This window comes from Cydia pomonella, chromosome 20, assembly GCF_033807575.1.
Source record: "Cydia pomonella isolate Wapato2018A chromosome 20, ilCydPomo1, whole genome shotgun sequence".
NCBI classification, from domain to species: domain Eukaryota; kingdom Metazoa; phylum Arthropoda; class Insecta; order Lepidoptera; family Tortricidae; genus Cydia; species Cydia pomonella.
This window is the reverse complement of record NC_084722.1, coordinates 3,232,942-3,250,134: the sequence shown is the minus strand read 5'-3', so window position 1 is coordinate 3,250,134 and position 17,193 is coordinate 3,232,942. Positions and strand designations below refer to the sequence as shown.

The 17,193-nt window shown below is 36.7% G+C and overlaps 2 protein-coding genes across 2 annotated transcripts in view; one reads left to right on the top strand and one right to left on the bottom strand.

The window, feature by feature from the left end:
• The window catches only part of LOC133528945 (RRP12-like protein), a 32,837-nt gene extending 28,997 nt beyond the window's left edge, over window positions 1-3,840 (bottom strand). The window contains exons 1-4 of the mRNA XM_061866461.1: window positions 3,543-3,840; window positions 3,116-3,368; window positions 1,930-2,056; window positions 33-329 (exon numbers count right to left, since the gene is read on the bottom strand). Of these exons, the coding sequence (XP_061722445.1) occupies window positions 33-329; window positions 1,930-2,056; window positions 3,116-3,368; window positions 3,543-3,678 (813 nt within the window). The 5' untranslated portion in view covers window positions 3,679-3,840. The remainder of the gene's footprint in view (window positions 1-32; window positions 330-1,929; window positions 2,057-3,115; window positions 3,369-3,542) is intronic.
• Window positions 3,841-4,047: 207 nt separating this feature from the next.
• Window positions 4,048-17,193, top strand: part of LOC133528950 (merlin) — a 40,172-nt gene continuing 27,026 nt past the window's right edge. Inside the window, exons 1-8 of the mRNA XM_061866472.1 lie at window positions 4,048-4,408; window positions 6,793-6,922; window positions 7,400-7,605; window positions 9,917-10,041; window positions 12,662-12,764; window positions 13,728-13,934; window positions 14,832-14,936; window positions 16,871-17,002. Of these exons, the coding sequence (XP_061722456.1) occupies window positions 4,322-4,408; window positions 6,793-6,922; window positions 7,400-7,605; window positions 9,917-10,041; window positions 12,662-12,764; window positions 13,728-13,934; window positions 14,832-14,936; window positions 16,871-17,002 (1,095 nt within the window). The 5' untranslated portion in view covers window positions 4,048-4,321. The remainder of the gene's footprint in view (window positions 4,409-6,792; window positions 6,923-7,399; window positions 7,606-9,916; window positions 10,042-12,661; window positions 12,765-13,727; window positions 13,935-14,831; window positions 14,937-16,870; window positions 17,003-17,193) is intronic.

The following is a 17,193-nucleotide window of genomic DNA, read 5'->3' as shown; positions in this document are numbered from 1 at the left end:
TGTTTACAACAATAAAATAAAAATGTGCTTACCTTAGGCTTAGAATGCAGTACAAACGCCAGCACATTATCAAAAACCCTCATCGTAGAAAAATCACTCCACAACGCATATTCCTGAGCCCTGAGCAGCACCAACAGGCACCCGATAGCACTCCGTAACAGTGTCCCATTTTCCGACTGAGCATGCTTCTCCAAGATCCCCGTAAATGTGGTGGCGGAGTCGGAGAACTGTTTCCGGAGTACAGCTTGTGGGACAGACTTTATGCCCATGGAAAGAAGGGATAGGGTGGCCACGAGGTTATCATCTTCAGCTACTTTCAGGGTTTCCATCTGGAATTTTGATTAAAGAAATATGAAGTAAACATATACTGTCCTGTAGAACTTTAATAACTATATTAGTAATTTATAGAAGTCGTATAGTTTGTGTCATCGTCACGTCACGATGACGCGCTGGTTTGTCAAATCTAACTTTTATTACCATGACAATACGAGTCAAGGTATGCGACGTCGTGAATAACACAATCTATAGTAAAACACTTTATTGTACAAAACAAGTACAATAAGTACATAACGAAGAGAGAATACAATAACGTTGTTTTCAGTGTAACACATTACAAGCCTGAATTAGCTATGAATTGTTTGTTTTGTAGTGGTAGTAGTAAACTCTTTATTGTACAAAAATACATATTAAAAGCAACGTACAATTAGTAAGAAGTACAAAGGCGAACTTATCCCTTTGAGCGATCTCTTCCAGTTAACCTTTGAGTAGATGAGAGAGAGTGAAAAGAGGGTGACAAATGCAGCAAAATGTACAACAAGGTACCAGAAAGACAAAGGATATAAATACATACATAATTTAAAAGATAAACATGTATTACAACAAAAACGAATGGGGAAACAACACTTACAATTGGAAAGAAGTAGAAAAATATAAAGCAACTATACAATACAAATATATATATTAATCAGTCAGATAACCATAGCATCTTTAACTTCCCCTTGAGCGACGCAACTCATTCCACAGTTTCACTGAGCGCACTGCGAAGGACTTGTGGTATCCACGAGATTTGTGAGGGGGAATGGTAAGTGATAAATTCGCGCTAGAACGCAGACGGTGGCCACTGCCTTCAGCCAGATAATGAAATTTTATATGTAAATCAGATGACAATGCAATATTATATGACTTGGGAGCTTATCTGATGATGGAAACAGGAAGTGGCCATGGGAACTCTGTGATAAAACAATGCAAACTAATTGTGTTTGGGGTTGTTAGAATTACCTCGAAGAGTATAAATTGCCTGTGGAAAGAAAAGTACACTCAGTATTAAAGCTTGTTCCAAAAATTAAATTTTTGCCAAAAACTTATTAAGTGACAATATTTTTGTGATTTATCTCTACTAAAATTGCCCTATACTAAATATTACTTTCTTTTATTGAGGTGTACACTAGTGTATTTGTATTGTATGTAAGAATACAAGATTGGACTGATGGAGACTGACAACAAACAGGAAAAAAACTAAAGTCAGAGATTTGTTCTCTTCTCACATGTCAAAAGTCCACAGCCACACCTCAACATTCACCTTCATACGGCAGAATTCACTTTTATCAAAAAAAAGTCAAAGATGCAGCCAGATAAATAAGAAAAAGAAAATGGAGTTGGACGTACATGTCAAGAACGAAAATTATCAAATGGACACAAAATATAAATAATTAGTTCCCTATATGCAGCAAAAGAGGTCAGTGACATCCTAAAATAAGATGGGAGGATGATTTCCCACCAAAATGGATGAGAATAGCTCAGAACAGAGAAGACAAAAGCTTTGGAAGAGGCCTTTGTCAGAAACCCCGACAACCTGACTAGTGACAACTAAAAACAGTGACAAACAAAAAAGAATGACTTAATGCTAATCGGATTGGATAGTATACTAACCAAAGCAGCAAAGTATTCAGTAGTAGTTTCTTCACCACCTTGTTCTTTGATCACTTCAGTAACTGCTGCCAATACGGCCAACATTTCCTTGTGGATGGAATTGTTTGAGTCAAACTTGTTTAGCAGCCTGAAATATAAAATGTTGTTTATATTTACTAACAATCATGGAATTTGTAGCCCAACTGGGGAAGTACCTTCACCTTAGAGAAAACCACAGCCAAATAACACTAGACCCTACTCATAGCGTTGTGTTCCAGCCGGTAAGTAAGGCTGCCAGAGCTCAATGAGGGTCCTAACCCATCTTGTGGCACCCATGCTGTGGTTATTTTGGCCCACCTCCTTTGGTGCATGTGGCCGATATAGCCAGCCCAGTCCCATTTCATGTCATTGTTGTATGTTACATCAATCAATCATTCATATCATTTATTCTGCATAATACAGTCACACACTTTACCAGTAACTGGCATGCAAAATAACACAAAAAATACAGAATCTAACACACTACAGCTAGATATTTATACAATGTCAATATTAAAATGTTTATATAAAAACAGAGTTACATACAACAAGAAAATGTTCAATATTTATTTTTTATTTTTGTGAAGGTCACAAAAATCACACATTTCTTTTGCAGATATGTCTTCAAATTATGTGCATCAAGTTCTTATTGGTCATCAAACTTGTATTAGTGGACAAAATAACCATTTTCAATTTTATATGTATAACCAGCTGCCAAATTGCATGGACATATTGTGAATTAATTAATTCATAACAAATTGTATTATATTTTGAATATTAGTTGACTAAAATGTTTTATTATTATTATCTATGAATGCACAGACAGCTTATAGCTGATACATGCACATCAATGTCCTGCACTTGTGTTTTGTCCATTTATAAAATGTTTATTGAGTCTGGTTTTAAACACCAAACAGAAAACAGCAGCCAAATAACACTAGACCCTACTCATAGTGTTGTGTTCCTGCCGGTGAGTAAGGTTGCCAGAGCTCAACGAGGGGGGGCGGGTTTAGGGTCGGCAACGCGCATGTAACTCCTCTGGAGTTGCAGGCAGTACATAGGCTACGGAGACTGCTTACCATCAGGCGGGCCGTATGCTTGTTTGCCACCGACGTAGTATTAAAAAAAAAAAAAAAGAGTTCACTGATACAAATCAATAGTCACTTACTTGCTAAAGCTAACATTAGAGCACTGGCTCCAATCAGTAGCAAATGTCTGAAAGGTCTTAAAAGTCCCAGATTTCATAGATCCAGTGAACTGGCTCTCCGAGTCATCTTCACCGGATTTCACGGACATGCTCTCAAATTCCTTCGCAATGGACAGCTCTGCTTCAGCTTCGGACTTTTGCTTGCCCTTAGAGTGCCCGTAGGTGATCATGGCATCGTGTTTTAAAACCGCCTGCTGGGTTAATCCCGTGTTTCCTTAAAAAATAATAAAGTTAGGGTTAATGGTTACACATGTTTAGTTAGTCTAAAACTGAATTTGACTTTCTTTCGCTACGCGAACTTTGAATGGTCTATTAAGGAATATTTGACTATCTAGTCATTGTTGATCTTAAAGTAAAGATGGAATTATAAATAATTACAGAAACTTACCCAAATTTTCTTGAAAGAACCGGGACTTGGCCATTTCCCTGTACTTTTGGGTCTTTGGATTGGAATCCGAAGAATGGCCTTTGTTCCATCTTTTCCCTTTTGTTTTACCTTTCAGCTTAGATCTAAATTTCCCCATTTTTCAGATGCTCCTGGCTATTTTCAAAGAAAAATATTAAACTGCACCGCACGTGGCGATGAAGTTTTGAAGCGAATGGCTGTCAATTGTCAATTTAAGCTGTCAACGTGCTGTCAATCAAGTTGTCATATTTCAAGTTCGCCAACATATAGAAACAATAAATAAAAAAGATTTTACTAAAGCTGTTATCACACTTCAATCTACATAGACCGATTATGTTTAATTTTTCATGAAAAAAAATGTATATAATTAAATGGCTTTTATTTGGCATTTCAAAGATTTCTGTGTTTAATTATAAATATTTTCATCTAAATATTTTTTTTAACATACAAAAATCCTTATCACGCAAAAGGCGTTAATTTTGTAATGACAGGAAATGATAATTGAAGTGACCCGGAACGGAACGTAAAGTACCCAATTTTTCTTTCGTACATCGTATGTACTCCCTGTTTCATTGCGTTTTTCTTGTTTGTAAATAATAACCGCTGGAAATAGTACGTAATGTGAAATTACACGCATTCCTCAGTCGAGTGCTTGTTACGTAAAAGGTAACCATTGCCGTGCAATTAGTTAATTCGCCGTAGAACTCCTAACCTATCGGTTGATGTTTTGTTAAGGAGTAAATGAACTATGTGATGTAAAAATGCCGCCTTTTAGAAGAAAGAAGGCGTCTAAATCCTTTCCAGTGAAGGTGTGTACATTGGATGCTGAATTGGAATTCAACCTTGAGGTGAGATGTCAACTTTTAGGCTTGTATTATTGTTTGGTCATTTAGTAATTAAGGAATTAGTACAATAGGTTCACTATGACTCACCCTGCGAGTAGCAGGTCCTGTGAATTAGTGCACAGGAGTGATAATATATCTGGTAAACACCTACGCACAGTGTGAAAACAGGGCAATGTTTATTGATTACAATGGTTTGATATGTGATGAATATGAATAACATAAACAAACATAGTTTACATTAGGACAGCATGCATTGTCACTGTTTCTAGCAACAACAGGGGTCAGTTACAGATAATCTGCTGGTTGTATTTAATGTATTATTAATAAGCATGTATGTATGTGATTGACATTTAACTTTTCATTGCTCTTTACTTTTAAAGGGGACTTGATATAAATTATCATATTACGGTCATAGACAGTGTTCGGTGGAGTTATACTAGCCGTGTCTTATCCAACCTCGACATTGGCAGAATCCTCAACACCTTGATGGAGCCATAAAAAAATTGATTGATTGATATAAATTATACAAGACTACAGTAAAAATAAGTTTGATTTAGAATGAAACTTCTGTTTTAATGTGTTGAAATCAGCAGCTTACCTTTTTGTATTTAAGCTCTATCTAGAATAAAATTGAAATTTAGTAGAAGGGTGAATGAACTTTTTTTGTGTTATTCTATTCCGTTGTCCAAGGGACAATACTGGCATAGTTTGTTCAAAGAGATGTTGTCTGACAACTTACTAACATGCTCAGTGGATGGCTTGTTATAGAAATGGCATAAAACTATGCATGTTTGATACATGAAAATAAATAAATGAGTGACACTAAAAAGTTGATCCATCCAGCTACTTTTATAAAAGAAGAGATCACTCCTTAGCAATAAGACAGCCTGTTGTCCACCATAGTTTAGTTAATATGCTTAATTTATATGTCATGTTTTTGTAGATATTGGTGAGCAACAAATAATATTAGTATTGTATTGTATTAACCCTTACCATCCCATGGTACATCCAGGGTTAATCCTGGATGTTGACCCTGCTTGTGATCCAAGCACAGAATAGATAATAGTACTAACATACAATAACAACACTTCATACGAGTATGAAGTTTGACAGTGATTCAGGGACAAGTCATGCTGTCCCTTTCTAATGTATGGCACTATCCCTTTCGGCTCTTTAAATTTGAATCGCAAGCAATTTATGTGCCACACAAAACATTTGAGAACAGGCGGGTCCACACAGAGCGAGCATAGCGTAAGGAGATGAAAATGCGTCGTGCGTATGCTAGCCCTGTGTGGACCGACTATTCAAAATACAGCATGCTACTATTATTAATCATTTATTTTCATAAGACACCTTTACGTTCATAGGTTACATTGAAATTTTATTTATTTTATTTTATTGGTATTCAGGACAACAACAGCCGTAGATATACAATTTACATAGGTATTTTTACATAGTATTAGGCCAATAACAGTTATCCGTTGGGTGCAAAATAATATACAAATATAATTAGTTAAACAAAGTAATAATCAAAGTGAAACTGTGCAAGCCCACAGTAACAGTAACAGTAGGTGATAATCAACATGAAAATTGAAGTTAGAGGTAGGTACACATGCTTGCATAAAGTTGATAGGTGTGCATTAACGTTAATAGTTGATTTAATTTATTTATATTGCTCTTGTAAATAATTTAAGTGATCACGCTTTTACCCAAAGATCACTATTTAGCGCTCCTGTAAAGTAACTGTTTTACTTACTACATGGGACCATCCCTTGCATAAGATACCAAAATTTGTAATTTAAATAATATACTCTTGATATACATTATTGTCAATTAAAAAACATGCTGTATTATTTAACTTAATAACTAAGCCTGCAAAATTAATTGTAATTTATTCTACTTATATTAAGCCTTCCTGTCAGCAAAGACGGACCTCTCTTTATGGTGTTTCACACAAGTTGACCCCTCTTAAATAAATTAAATAAAAAAGAAACATAATTTTTCAGTAAAAATTATCTTTTTAAGTAACATACAAGATGTTAGTGTTAAAGAGACATCACTCTTCCTTCCTGGTTCGCTAAGTAACAAAATTCAAGATTCAAAAATTTATTCTGCAAGTAGGCCTCAAGGGCTCTTTTACAAGTCAATACAACATTTATAGTAACATCATATAGTGACATGAAAAATACATAACAACATTTTATAAATACAACAGCCAATACCTGGGTAAACATTACATTATAATAATCTTAAAATAAATAATTACTACAATACAATAGAGATGTATAGTCTCTATGGTTAAAAACACATTAACAATAACGAAACAAAGAAATACTGGATCTCAATTTCTCGCCCCAACCTTACATATAAACTGTCTTTCTTTGTAGTGGCGAGCAACAGGAAGGGATTTGTTTGACCTGGTCTGCAGGACTATAGGCCTGCGGGAAACATGGTTCTTCGGGCTACAGTTTGAGGATACCAAACATTTCATAAGCTGGCTCAAATTAGACAAAAGAGGTAAGTTCACATTAAATTAGAGCCTTGGCTAATTTACACACTGTGGGTCAATTAAACTCGACCGATTTTAAAGGTGTATTCTTGATCGCATTTAAAGACTAAAATGTCATACAGTTTCCTGAATTCGATCTTGTCTTAGAGATAGTCATAATAATTATTTTTGTGAAAATTTGTTTCTGTTATAACCATAGGGGTTTTCGGTGCGGGAATGTTTTACACTAGCCAAAAAACAGGTTAAAACTATAAAAACCAATACTATTTTAATATTTGTAAGCGCATTTTAAGCTTACCTTCTATTTTTAATTCATAGTTTGGTAATTATTTTACAATAGACAAAATTATAAATACATTCCCGCACCGAAAACCCGTAGTAAAAACTTCTTTTTAGCTGTGAGGAAGCCACTATGTGACTTTGTTTAGACATACCAATTGATGATATGTGAAAATCCAGTGCAACTAATGTTCTTCCTTTTTCAGTACAAGACCAATGTGTCTCCCAAATGCCGGGCACACCATTCATGCTACTTTGCAAGCTCTACCCCGAGGATGTGGCCGAGGAGCTCATCCAGGAGGTCACACAGCATCTGCTGTTCCTCCAGGTGAAGCAGGCGATCCTGAGCATGGATATATACTGCCCACCGGAGGCGTCAGTGTTACTTGCTAGCTATGCGGTGCAGGCTAAGGTATGTATTATTTTGTCTTGATAATGAATACAGAATACAGAATACAGAATTTTATTGGTAAAATAAAAGTACGTCTTACAAGTCAAAATAAAATACAATTTTACAATTAATAATTATAGATTCAATGAAACAAATCAGGAATAGAATAATAATAATATTTCGTTTCACGATGTTGGGTCAATGATCTTTGGTTAAGGTTATACACATGAAGTCATCAATTGAGTAGCATGCGTGTTGAATAAGTAATAATTTATGATTTTTTTTAAAAATTGAGTCAGTTTTCGAGTCCTTTAATGTAGATGGGAGTGAATTATATAATTTTGGTCCGATTACACTAAGCGACCGTCTCGACTTAGCGAGTCGGCAACTCGGAGCAACCAGTTTGGGAGTCCTGCGGGGCGGCCGGTCACAGGTACGTATAGATGCATTAGTTTTATACGTATGCATATTTGCTCTGACGTACATACAAGCCGACAGTACAAATATACAAGGCAAAGTTAATATTTTATGCTTTTTAAATAGCGGTTGTGCTGGGTGGTCAGAGGGTTTACCGTCGATTATGCGGAGAGCACGTTTTTGCATTCTAAACACCCTATCACGTTCAGCGGCTGTGGCCCAGAGATCTACACCATGTGTAAGGATCGAATGGAAATATCCGTAATACGCTCTTTTGAGATTATCCGAAGTTAGGCTGGGTGCTAACCTGGACAGTGCATAGCAGGCTGAAGCTAGCCTGTCGCAGGTCGACTGGATATGTGGACCCCAAGTCAGCCCGGCATCAATTTCGAACCCAAGATATTTAACTGTATCAACCTGAGGGATTTGGGTGTTGTTAAGAACTATATTTAATTTTGTTTTAATCGTGTTTCTTAACTGGAAGTGGTTAATATTCGTTTTATACAAGTTTAATACCATACCATTAGCATTAAACCATTTGAAGAGTTGATTTATTACATAATTAAGTTTCGTTTTTAAAGTTTCAAAATCATCCGCATGCACAATCACACAAGTATCATCAGCGAACATGATATATTCATAGCCCGGGCAGGCGCTCGTGATGTCATTTACGAGGATCAGAAAAAGGTTGTTACCAGCAATTGATCCCTGAGGAACTGCACAATCGCCTACTGCTTCTAAGTTTGACCTTGAGTTATGTACATACGTGCATTGTTTACGATTATTTAGAAAGGATGCAATCATTTTATGAAATACACCGCTAACCCCATACTGAGCTAATTTCGTTAAGAGAAGAGGATGATCAATCATCTCGAAGGCGCGCGACAGGTCGCAGAAGACGGCAGCGACCTGTCGGGCGTCCTCGAGGTGTCGCAGCACCCGTGTCACAACATCCCGCGCAGCGATGATGTAACCTGTAGACTAGCTATCAAGTTTAGTGTTTTCTAAATCGTTATACCCTGACAAAATTATATTTGCCTTTCGCCATTTTGCAGATTAAAAGTAACACAAAAAAAAATCACAAAAAGGACAGGATAATAACCTTTGGTATGCTTAGGAGCAGATCTGCTCCATATATATTCAACCAAATTCAACATGAAGATGTCATGGTTGCTAAATAAATGGCAAAATTTTGACAGTCGCATACGAAAGGATAAACAATGTTTTGAAATTAGTCGTTGATATGACGGTTCGGACATTTTTACAAACTTTTATTTAACTTGCACTGTTAGTATGTATCTTGGAAGCTAAATTTGACCAACTTCCCGATTTCCGATTGTGCTGAAATTTTGCAAACATATGTAAGTCAGGTGTCAATGCAATATTATGGTACCATCGAGCTGATCTGATGATGGAGACATGAGGTGGCCATAGGAACTCTGTGATGAAACAACGCAACCTAATTATGTTTGGGGTTTTTAGAATTGTCCTGGTGAGTATTATTTGCTTGAACCAAAAATTAAAATTTTGCCAATAACTTATTAATTTTCAGTATACATGACCTACGCACGTTTTTGGCATTTTTAAGCTGCTTATGCTATCTCTTGATTGGCGATTTTTCGTCCTAACACGTATGAAAAATTCAGATTCCGAGATTCTCACCCTTGTGAGATTTGACTGACCCCCTCCTCCCTGAACACCTCATGTAAAATGGACTCCCCCTAATTTCTGACTGAACCTGAATAATAGGCGGGACCACACAGAGCAACCATACGCGCGAGGCAATTTCCTCGCGCACAAAACGGCCAATGCAGACGTGCCTCGGCCGAGGCGCCGCACTCGGGCGAGGAAAACGTGCGCGCCGCCTCGCTGATGTGCAATATCAAATACAGATGTTGTGTATGGCTGTTTACAGTATGGAGACTACGACGAGACGGCTTATAAGCCCGGCATGCTGGCCAGCGAAGATTTACTTCCACAGCGGGTCATCGACCAGTACCAGATGACCCCGGAGATGTGGGAGGACCGGATTAAAATATGGTAAATAAATAAATAAATGTTCGGAGTTAATCTTACACAAATTTTGTAGACAATTGGCTACCTGACAGTATTTAGTAAATAATGTCAATCAATCTTGATTTTCCTGAGGATTAAATGTCTATAAAGGACTCATACATTTGCTCATGCTCTAGCATTTAAGCAACACCAAGGTCAGAAATGAGAGTTAAAGTCTGACGCTCGCACTCGACGATTGAAACGCCTCTAACAAAATGTTATTGTAATGTGACGTCACATTACATTAGTCTGTCCTAGTATTGAACATCAAGATAATTGCTATTTTGATCCTGAAATATTGCCTCTATGTATATAGTTGTGATACAATGTAATGGTATCACATTCTCTTTTCTTTTCAAAAGTTAAAAAAAAAATATTTGAGACGGGTATTTTAAATCTCAATATGTATTTTTAAATTCCACTGTTTTATTATGGATGGCTATTTTTAATTTCATTCTTTTATGATGACGATTTTCATATATACATGCCTGAAGCGCTGGTGGCCTAGCGGTAAGAGCGTGCGACTTGCAATCCGGAGGTCGCGGGTTCAAACCCCGGCTCGTACCAATGAGTTTTCAGAACTTATGTACGAAATATCATTTGATATTTACCACTCGCTTTTCGGTGAAGGAAAACATCGTGAGCAAACCGGACTAATCCTAACAAGGCCTAGTTTACCCTCTGGGTTGGAAGGTCAGATGGCAGTCGCTTTCGTAAAAACTAGTGCCTACGCCAAATCTTGGGATTAGTTGTCAAGCGGACCCCAGGCTCCCATGAGCCGTGGCAAAATGCCGGGACAACGCGAGGAAGAAGAAGATTTTCATATATACATTGCAGTGATTTCATTAGGCGGGTCCACACAGAGCGATTATACGCGAGGCAATTTCCTCGCCCACAAAACTGCTGGTGTAGATCTGCCTTGGCCGCGCGTATAATCGCTCTGTGTGGACCCGCCTAATGAAATCACTGCAATGTATATTGAACGTGTACTAGCATTCCGATCCTAGGCTATAACCGCCAAAATCGAAGGTCGTAAATTTCGAGCAACTATCTCTGTCACTCTAATTACGCCCTCATTGGAGTAAAAGAATAAGAAGCCCGCAATTTGCTATATTCAGTGTTCGCGGTAGGCCCTATGATTGCGAGGAATAAATCTGTATATATTACCGATACATTGCAACGATACTGATGTACACACATACTGGAGTTGTGGATCGATAATCGATCGATCGATATACGACATATTAGTTTCACTTATTTACATATAGTTAACCTATTTATCATTATCATAATACTGCATAATGAATTAAGACGATCCACGCGGTAATTATCTCTAAAGTCAGATCTGAAAATATCGATACGAACAAAGTCTCAAAAATATGTTTACATGACCTTATTGCCCATATATTAGGGTGTATACATATTTATGGCACTTTCGTCCGTATTTAATATTTTCAGACGTGACCGTCCAAAATTTGTGGGTGGTGTATATTCGAGTACAGCAGTAAAAAAATATTTTTAGCTTGACATAAATAAAATACAGTTATTAACATTAAACTATTATTACTACGTATAGAACCGGCACAGAGAACCAGTATTTTGCGCCATGAGTTGTTGTTTTGACAAAAAACCATAGAATAGAAGCGGAGCGTGAATCTCGCGACCATTTCGTGTCATCCACGATGACGCGCAGATTAGTCAAATCTAACCTTTAATAACATGATAATACGACTCAAGGCACGCGTCTTCGTGGATGACACGATCTATAAACGCGTAAGCGCCATTAATTTTACGGCGCTTACGACGTTTCGGTCACGTGGTACAGATTGCGATTGCGACAATTTCATTGTTTGGTATAGTCGTTCGATTTGTAGCTGGCCCCGACGGGCTTAATCCTTTGTCTATTGTCAAGTGAAACCGCACGCTCCACTACCTGCAAAAAAAGGGTCGTATAATCCTAATTGGCACCTGAGCGCGGGCTAGTCCAACGCTCAAAGAACCAGTGTAGGTGCGCTCTCCGATAACGCGCCTTTGTTACGCATATCGAGGACACTTTTAGACTGGTTCGGTAGCGTTCGACTCCCCGGCACTCAGTAACCGTGGACCACACAAGAAATTGCAAATTATTTTTCCGTTGGTTCATTTTGAATCTTATTGCAATTAGCATATGAGTTGTAATTCAATAACCGGTTAACGTGTCCGGAACATTTTTTATGCAGGTAGTAGCACGTGCGGTTTTACTTAACAATAGACAAAGGATTAGCCCGTCGGGGCCAGCTACAAATCGAACTACTATATGGCTTCTCTATAGTAATAATAAGTCAATGGTTAGTAAGTACATTCTTGGTTGGTATATTCCCGCTATTACTCTCTACGCCTACTTGAAATACCATGCTTTACAAAAAATTGTTATGAAAATTAAAATGCTGATAACCCAATAGCCGGGTCCACACAGAGCGAGCATACGCGCGAGGCAATTTCCTAACGCACAATACGGCCGAGGCACGTTTACACTGGCCGGTTTGTGCGAGAGGAAATTGCCTCGCACGTACGTGCTCACTCGCTCGTTCTGTGTGGATCCCCCTAATCGATAATTTTTATTTAGGTACGCGGACCACAAAGGAATGTCACGGGACGAAGCCGAAATGGAGTACCTGAAAATAGCACAAGACTTGGATATGTATGGCGTCAACTATTTCTCTATCAATGTGAGTATATACTCAAGGCTTCACTTTGAAGATGGTTTTTATACATTTGACTGTATTGTGATGTAATACTACGCCACGTTTTTTAAATATCGACCTTATATTGCTTGCATTATATATTACCAACAGAATGATTTTTTTCTTAGCAGTCAAAATTGCATACATACATTTTCATACCCCGGGCGCATACACTATGTAACATGTGGAAACCGAAAATTTTAACAGTGTAATGTCATATAAACTTTTCTGGATTTCGCCTAGTTTCAGAGTTAATACCAATTTAAAAAAAAAACTTATTGTAACTTAGTGCAAAACGCCTTCTTCATGGCGATGATGCGATTATTGGGCGTAGTCTAAATATCCTTATTGATAGATGTTAAAAAGCGACAAGTAACACTTTGCAAAAGCTAGGTTTTACAAAAAAACCGTAAATAATTATTTTCAGTGCCAGTTTTACCATAAAATTTAGTTTTTATCAACAATAACAAAAAAAATAAAAAAAAAATAAACAAAAAAAAAATTCTTTGGCGAAATCTGTTTAAACTCAGAGGGCTGGGTCATATTTAGCATAGCGGATCAGCATTGCCATACAACGTGGTAATACTGCCAGCCTTCTGGGCACGCTGCCAATAGACGGCGATTACGGGCAAATTTTCTATTTATAGTTTAGTTTGTAATTTTTACTTTAAGGCCTAATTTGACTGTTTGCTATTATATTACTTGTTGTTAGTTTAAATATATTATTATAACCTCATATAATATTTTTTCTTTCTTTTGGTTAAAAACTTTCGGATTCCTAGTGTTACACAGTGTATAGGAAAATCAATACTTAAACAGTTAACTCCTATAAACTTCAAGAATCGTGCTTAGAATTTGGCAGCTGAGAAAGGTGGTATTGTTTGTGGCAAGTAAATTGTCAAATGTCAACAATGAATCTTATTTATTTATTATTATTATATATTTCAGAACAAAAAAGACACAGACCTCTACCTCGGCGTGACAGCGCTAGGCCTCAACATATACGAAAAGGACAACAAGCTGATGCCAAAAACGACGTTCCCGTGGTCGGAGATAAAGCATATATCGTTCGACGACAAAAAGTTTATCATCAAGTTCGTCGACAAGGCGGCTAATAATTTTATATTTTTCTCGCCAAAGGGAATGAATAAATTGGTGAGTTGGTTATGTTAGAAATATCTGTAGCCTAGCATTGAGGAGTGCGATCAAATCTAATTTGACTAAACTAGATTTTATAAATATATGAAATAATAATAATTTAGTCAGGCCTCCTCTCATTCGCGAGAGGGCTTGGGCTATAGTCCTCACTATAGCCCAATTTGGGGACTTAACATACACCTTTAAATTTTATTTTACTTTATTGGGTACACTTAACAGAAGTCGTACAATATCATGAAACATACAATTGCATATCATGGCTTGGAATCTAGGACGAGATCCAAAACAAGTAATGCAAGTAAGCGCAAATGTTACAAATTAATTTAACACCATATCAACAAATAAAATAACTATCTAAACATTACACTATAACAGAGTAATATACTTTGAACTTTAAATTATTAAGATTTAACATCGCAAATGAGACAAACCTACGTCAAAGCTGATGTCATTTGTCAGTGAGAGAATTTCTTCGCAGATGTATGCACTATGCAGGTTTCCTCACAATGTTTTCCTTCACCGAAAAGCTAGTGGTAAATGTCAAATGATATTTCGTACGTAAGTTTCGAAACACTCATTGGTACGAGCCAGGATTTGAACCCGCGACCTCCGGATTGAAATTCGGAAGACATATCCACTCGGTCAGCACCACTCCACGAAATATCATGTCATATTAACCAACTAAACTCAGATTTTTAGTTCCGTGAGATTCTGACATCTGTGTCTATATATATCACACCTGATATTTTCTCATGTACAAAATGTACATATAGTGCACTTTAAAATTTAACTATCTTTGTTGTCACGAATATTATGACTGACTGATAGTAAAATTTGCTCAGTTTTTGGCCTCAGTATAATGTTGTTGTGCGATATAAATATGTATTATTGCAGATCCTTGACTTATGTATCGGCAATCACGATTTATACATGCGTCGCCGAAAGCCCGACACGATGGAAGTTCAACAGATGAAAGCTCAAGCCAAAGAGGAGAAACAGGTAAACTAGATATTCATTCGTTCATTTAATTCAAATATCAAACATTTATTCAGAAAATAGGCCATAGGGGCACTTTTACATGTCCATTTTTACAAACAATAAAAATCACAAAAAACAATTACAAATATGGAATCGATGAAATAATAAATACTTTATTAGAGATGTAAACTGTCTCTAAATGTCAAATCACTAAAAAATAAAACCAACAAATACTAAAATTCTTTAGAGATGTATAAGTAAGTCTCTAAGTGTCAGAGATAAAATATAAAAAAAGATATTAAATTATCCTTAGAGATGTAGAATGTCTCCAAGGCTTGGATTCACAACACAACTTCCCGGAAAAAATGGGTTTAGACGTTTAGAATAAGTTTTAACTTGATTAAACATGGACGTATAGTCGTTCTTTGTCTATTAAGTAAACCGCACGAATTTGCAATATTCTTACCCCCGGAGTTACACACAATGTTTTTCATTACACTTGCGAAAAAAAACTAAAATTTAAACCAAATAATTCTTATACACGGTGAAATTTCAAACATTCGTCCGCCATAGTCATTATTTGACAGGTAAGGCATCGAAGGCAGACCTATTTGGCATACATCATTTAATTTGTCTGTGTAAATATTTTAAACGGCTATTAAATTAATCAAATTAAATATTTTTTAACATAAACAATAAACGTCATAAATTATAAACGTCAGTATTTTATAATAAAACTTTTTAACAAAAAATATAACTGACTTCAGAAATTACCAAAAGCGCCATACATGTACCTATAACATTTGAAGAGTTCCCTCGATTTCTCCAAGATCCCATCATCAGACCCCGACTTGGTGCCAACGGGACCATCTAGGGGTTATACCGTTCGATTAAAAAAAAATATATTTGAAAATCGGCTCACGATTCTCGGAGATATCGAGTAACATATACAGTGTGTGTCTTTCATAACGACATTGGTTTTAAGTAACGATAGTTTAAAGTGCTGTTAACAGTTTTATCAAAAGAATATAACGATTACCTTTTAGAATTAAGAGTAATTAATTTAAAAGAAAATCTCGAGCAGCAATGTAATGCAAACATTTATTTGACGTTTCAGAGAGGAAGAGCTAGTTTCGTTTCCATTTAAATTCGATCAAAACATTAAAGTAACTCGGAACTGTTGCCGACGTTAACTTATTTACTGAATTATTCACTACTAGAAAACACTGCAATTTAAAACATACGCGATTTTGACCACACTAGCACAACAAATTTACATCAACAAATTTTTCTGTGTCTTAGCCACCACATTTATGAATCGCATTATTCACCGAACTAGACTGATATCAAAAATCACTGCACATACATTTATTATCACTTCTTAAAAATCACATTACCTAGTTCAAACATGCTTATTAAATTTATTAGGAATGTCTGTGTTGATCAACAAACTCGATGTTATCTTGACACTTCAACCCAATCAATGTGAAGTTATCAATCGGTACTTAAACGAAACAATTATCTGATTCCGCCTTCTTAGTTAACACAAAGTTACCTACTTACATCAATCTTTTGACTGCACTGGCTGGTATGACAAGATGCAGGTAGGTTGACGTAAAATATTTAGGTGACTTTTTTCATGAAATTGTCATGTCATAAAAATCTGTCGAATTGAGAACCTCCTCCTTTTTTGAAGTCGGTTAAAAAGTAAAGCTCCATTATACCTACTTAGTTCGTATGAATTAGTGACACAATTTATAAAAAACTTATGGCTCCCTAGGGAGTTGTAGCTTTTTTTTTCGCAATCCAAAAGTCCCGCGGGAACAATACATGCCTTTGTCCTCCAGAGTACCTGCATGAAATAAGATCTTTTTCGAGCAAGTGTGATGAAAAAATCGTAAATGCCATTTGTTTAATGTGTCATACATTTAAATACAAGTATGTGTTTGTTTTAGCGCCGACAGATCGAGCGAAATAAGCTGGCGCGGGAAAAGCAGCTTAGGGAGGCTGCCGAAAGAGAACGAGCTGCCATGGAGCAGAGATTACTACAATATCAGGAAGAGATCCGGTTAGCCAACGAGGCATTGGTAAGTCATCGGGTAAATACCCGAACCACCAAAATTGGTGTCATTGTTATAGTATTTTATGCAACAGTTGTATAAGAAGGGTCAAAAAAGGCGAGTGGCGTGAGTTACAATGTGAGCCGGAGCCGAAGGCGTAGGCAAACATTGTAAAGGAATACGCCACGAGCTTTTTTTGACCTACTTATACGTTGCAT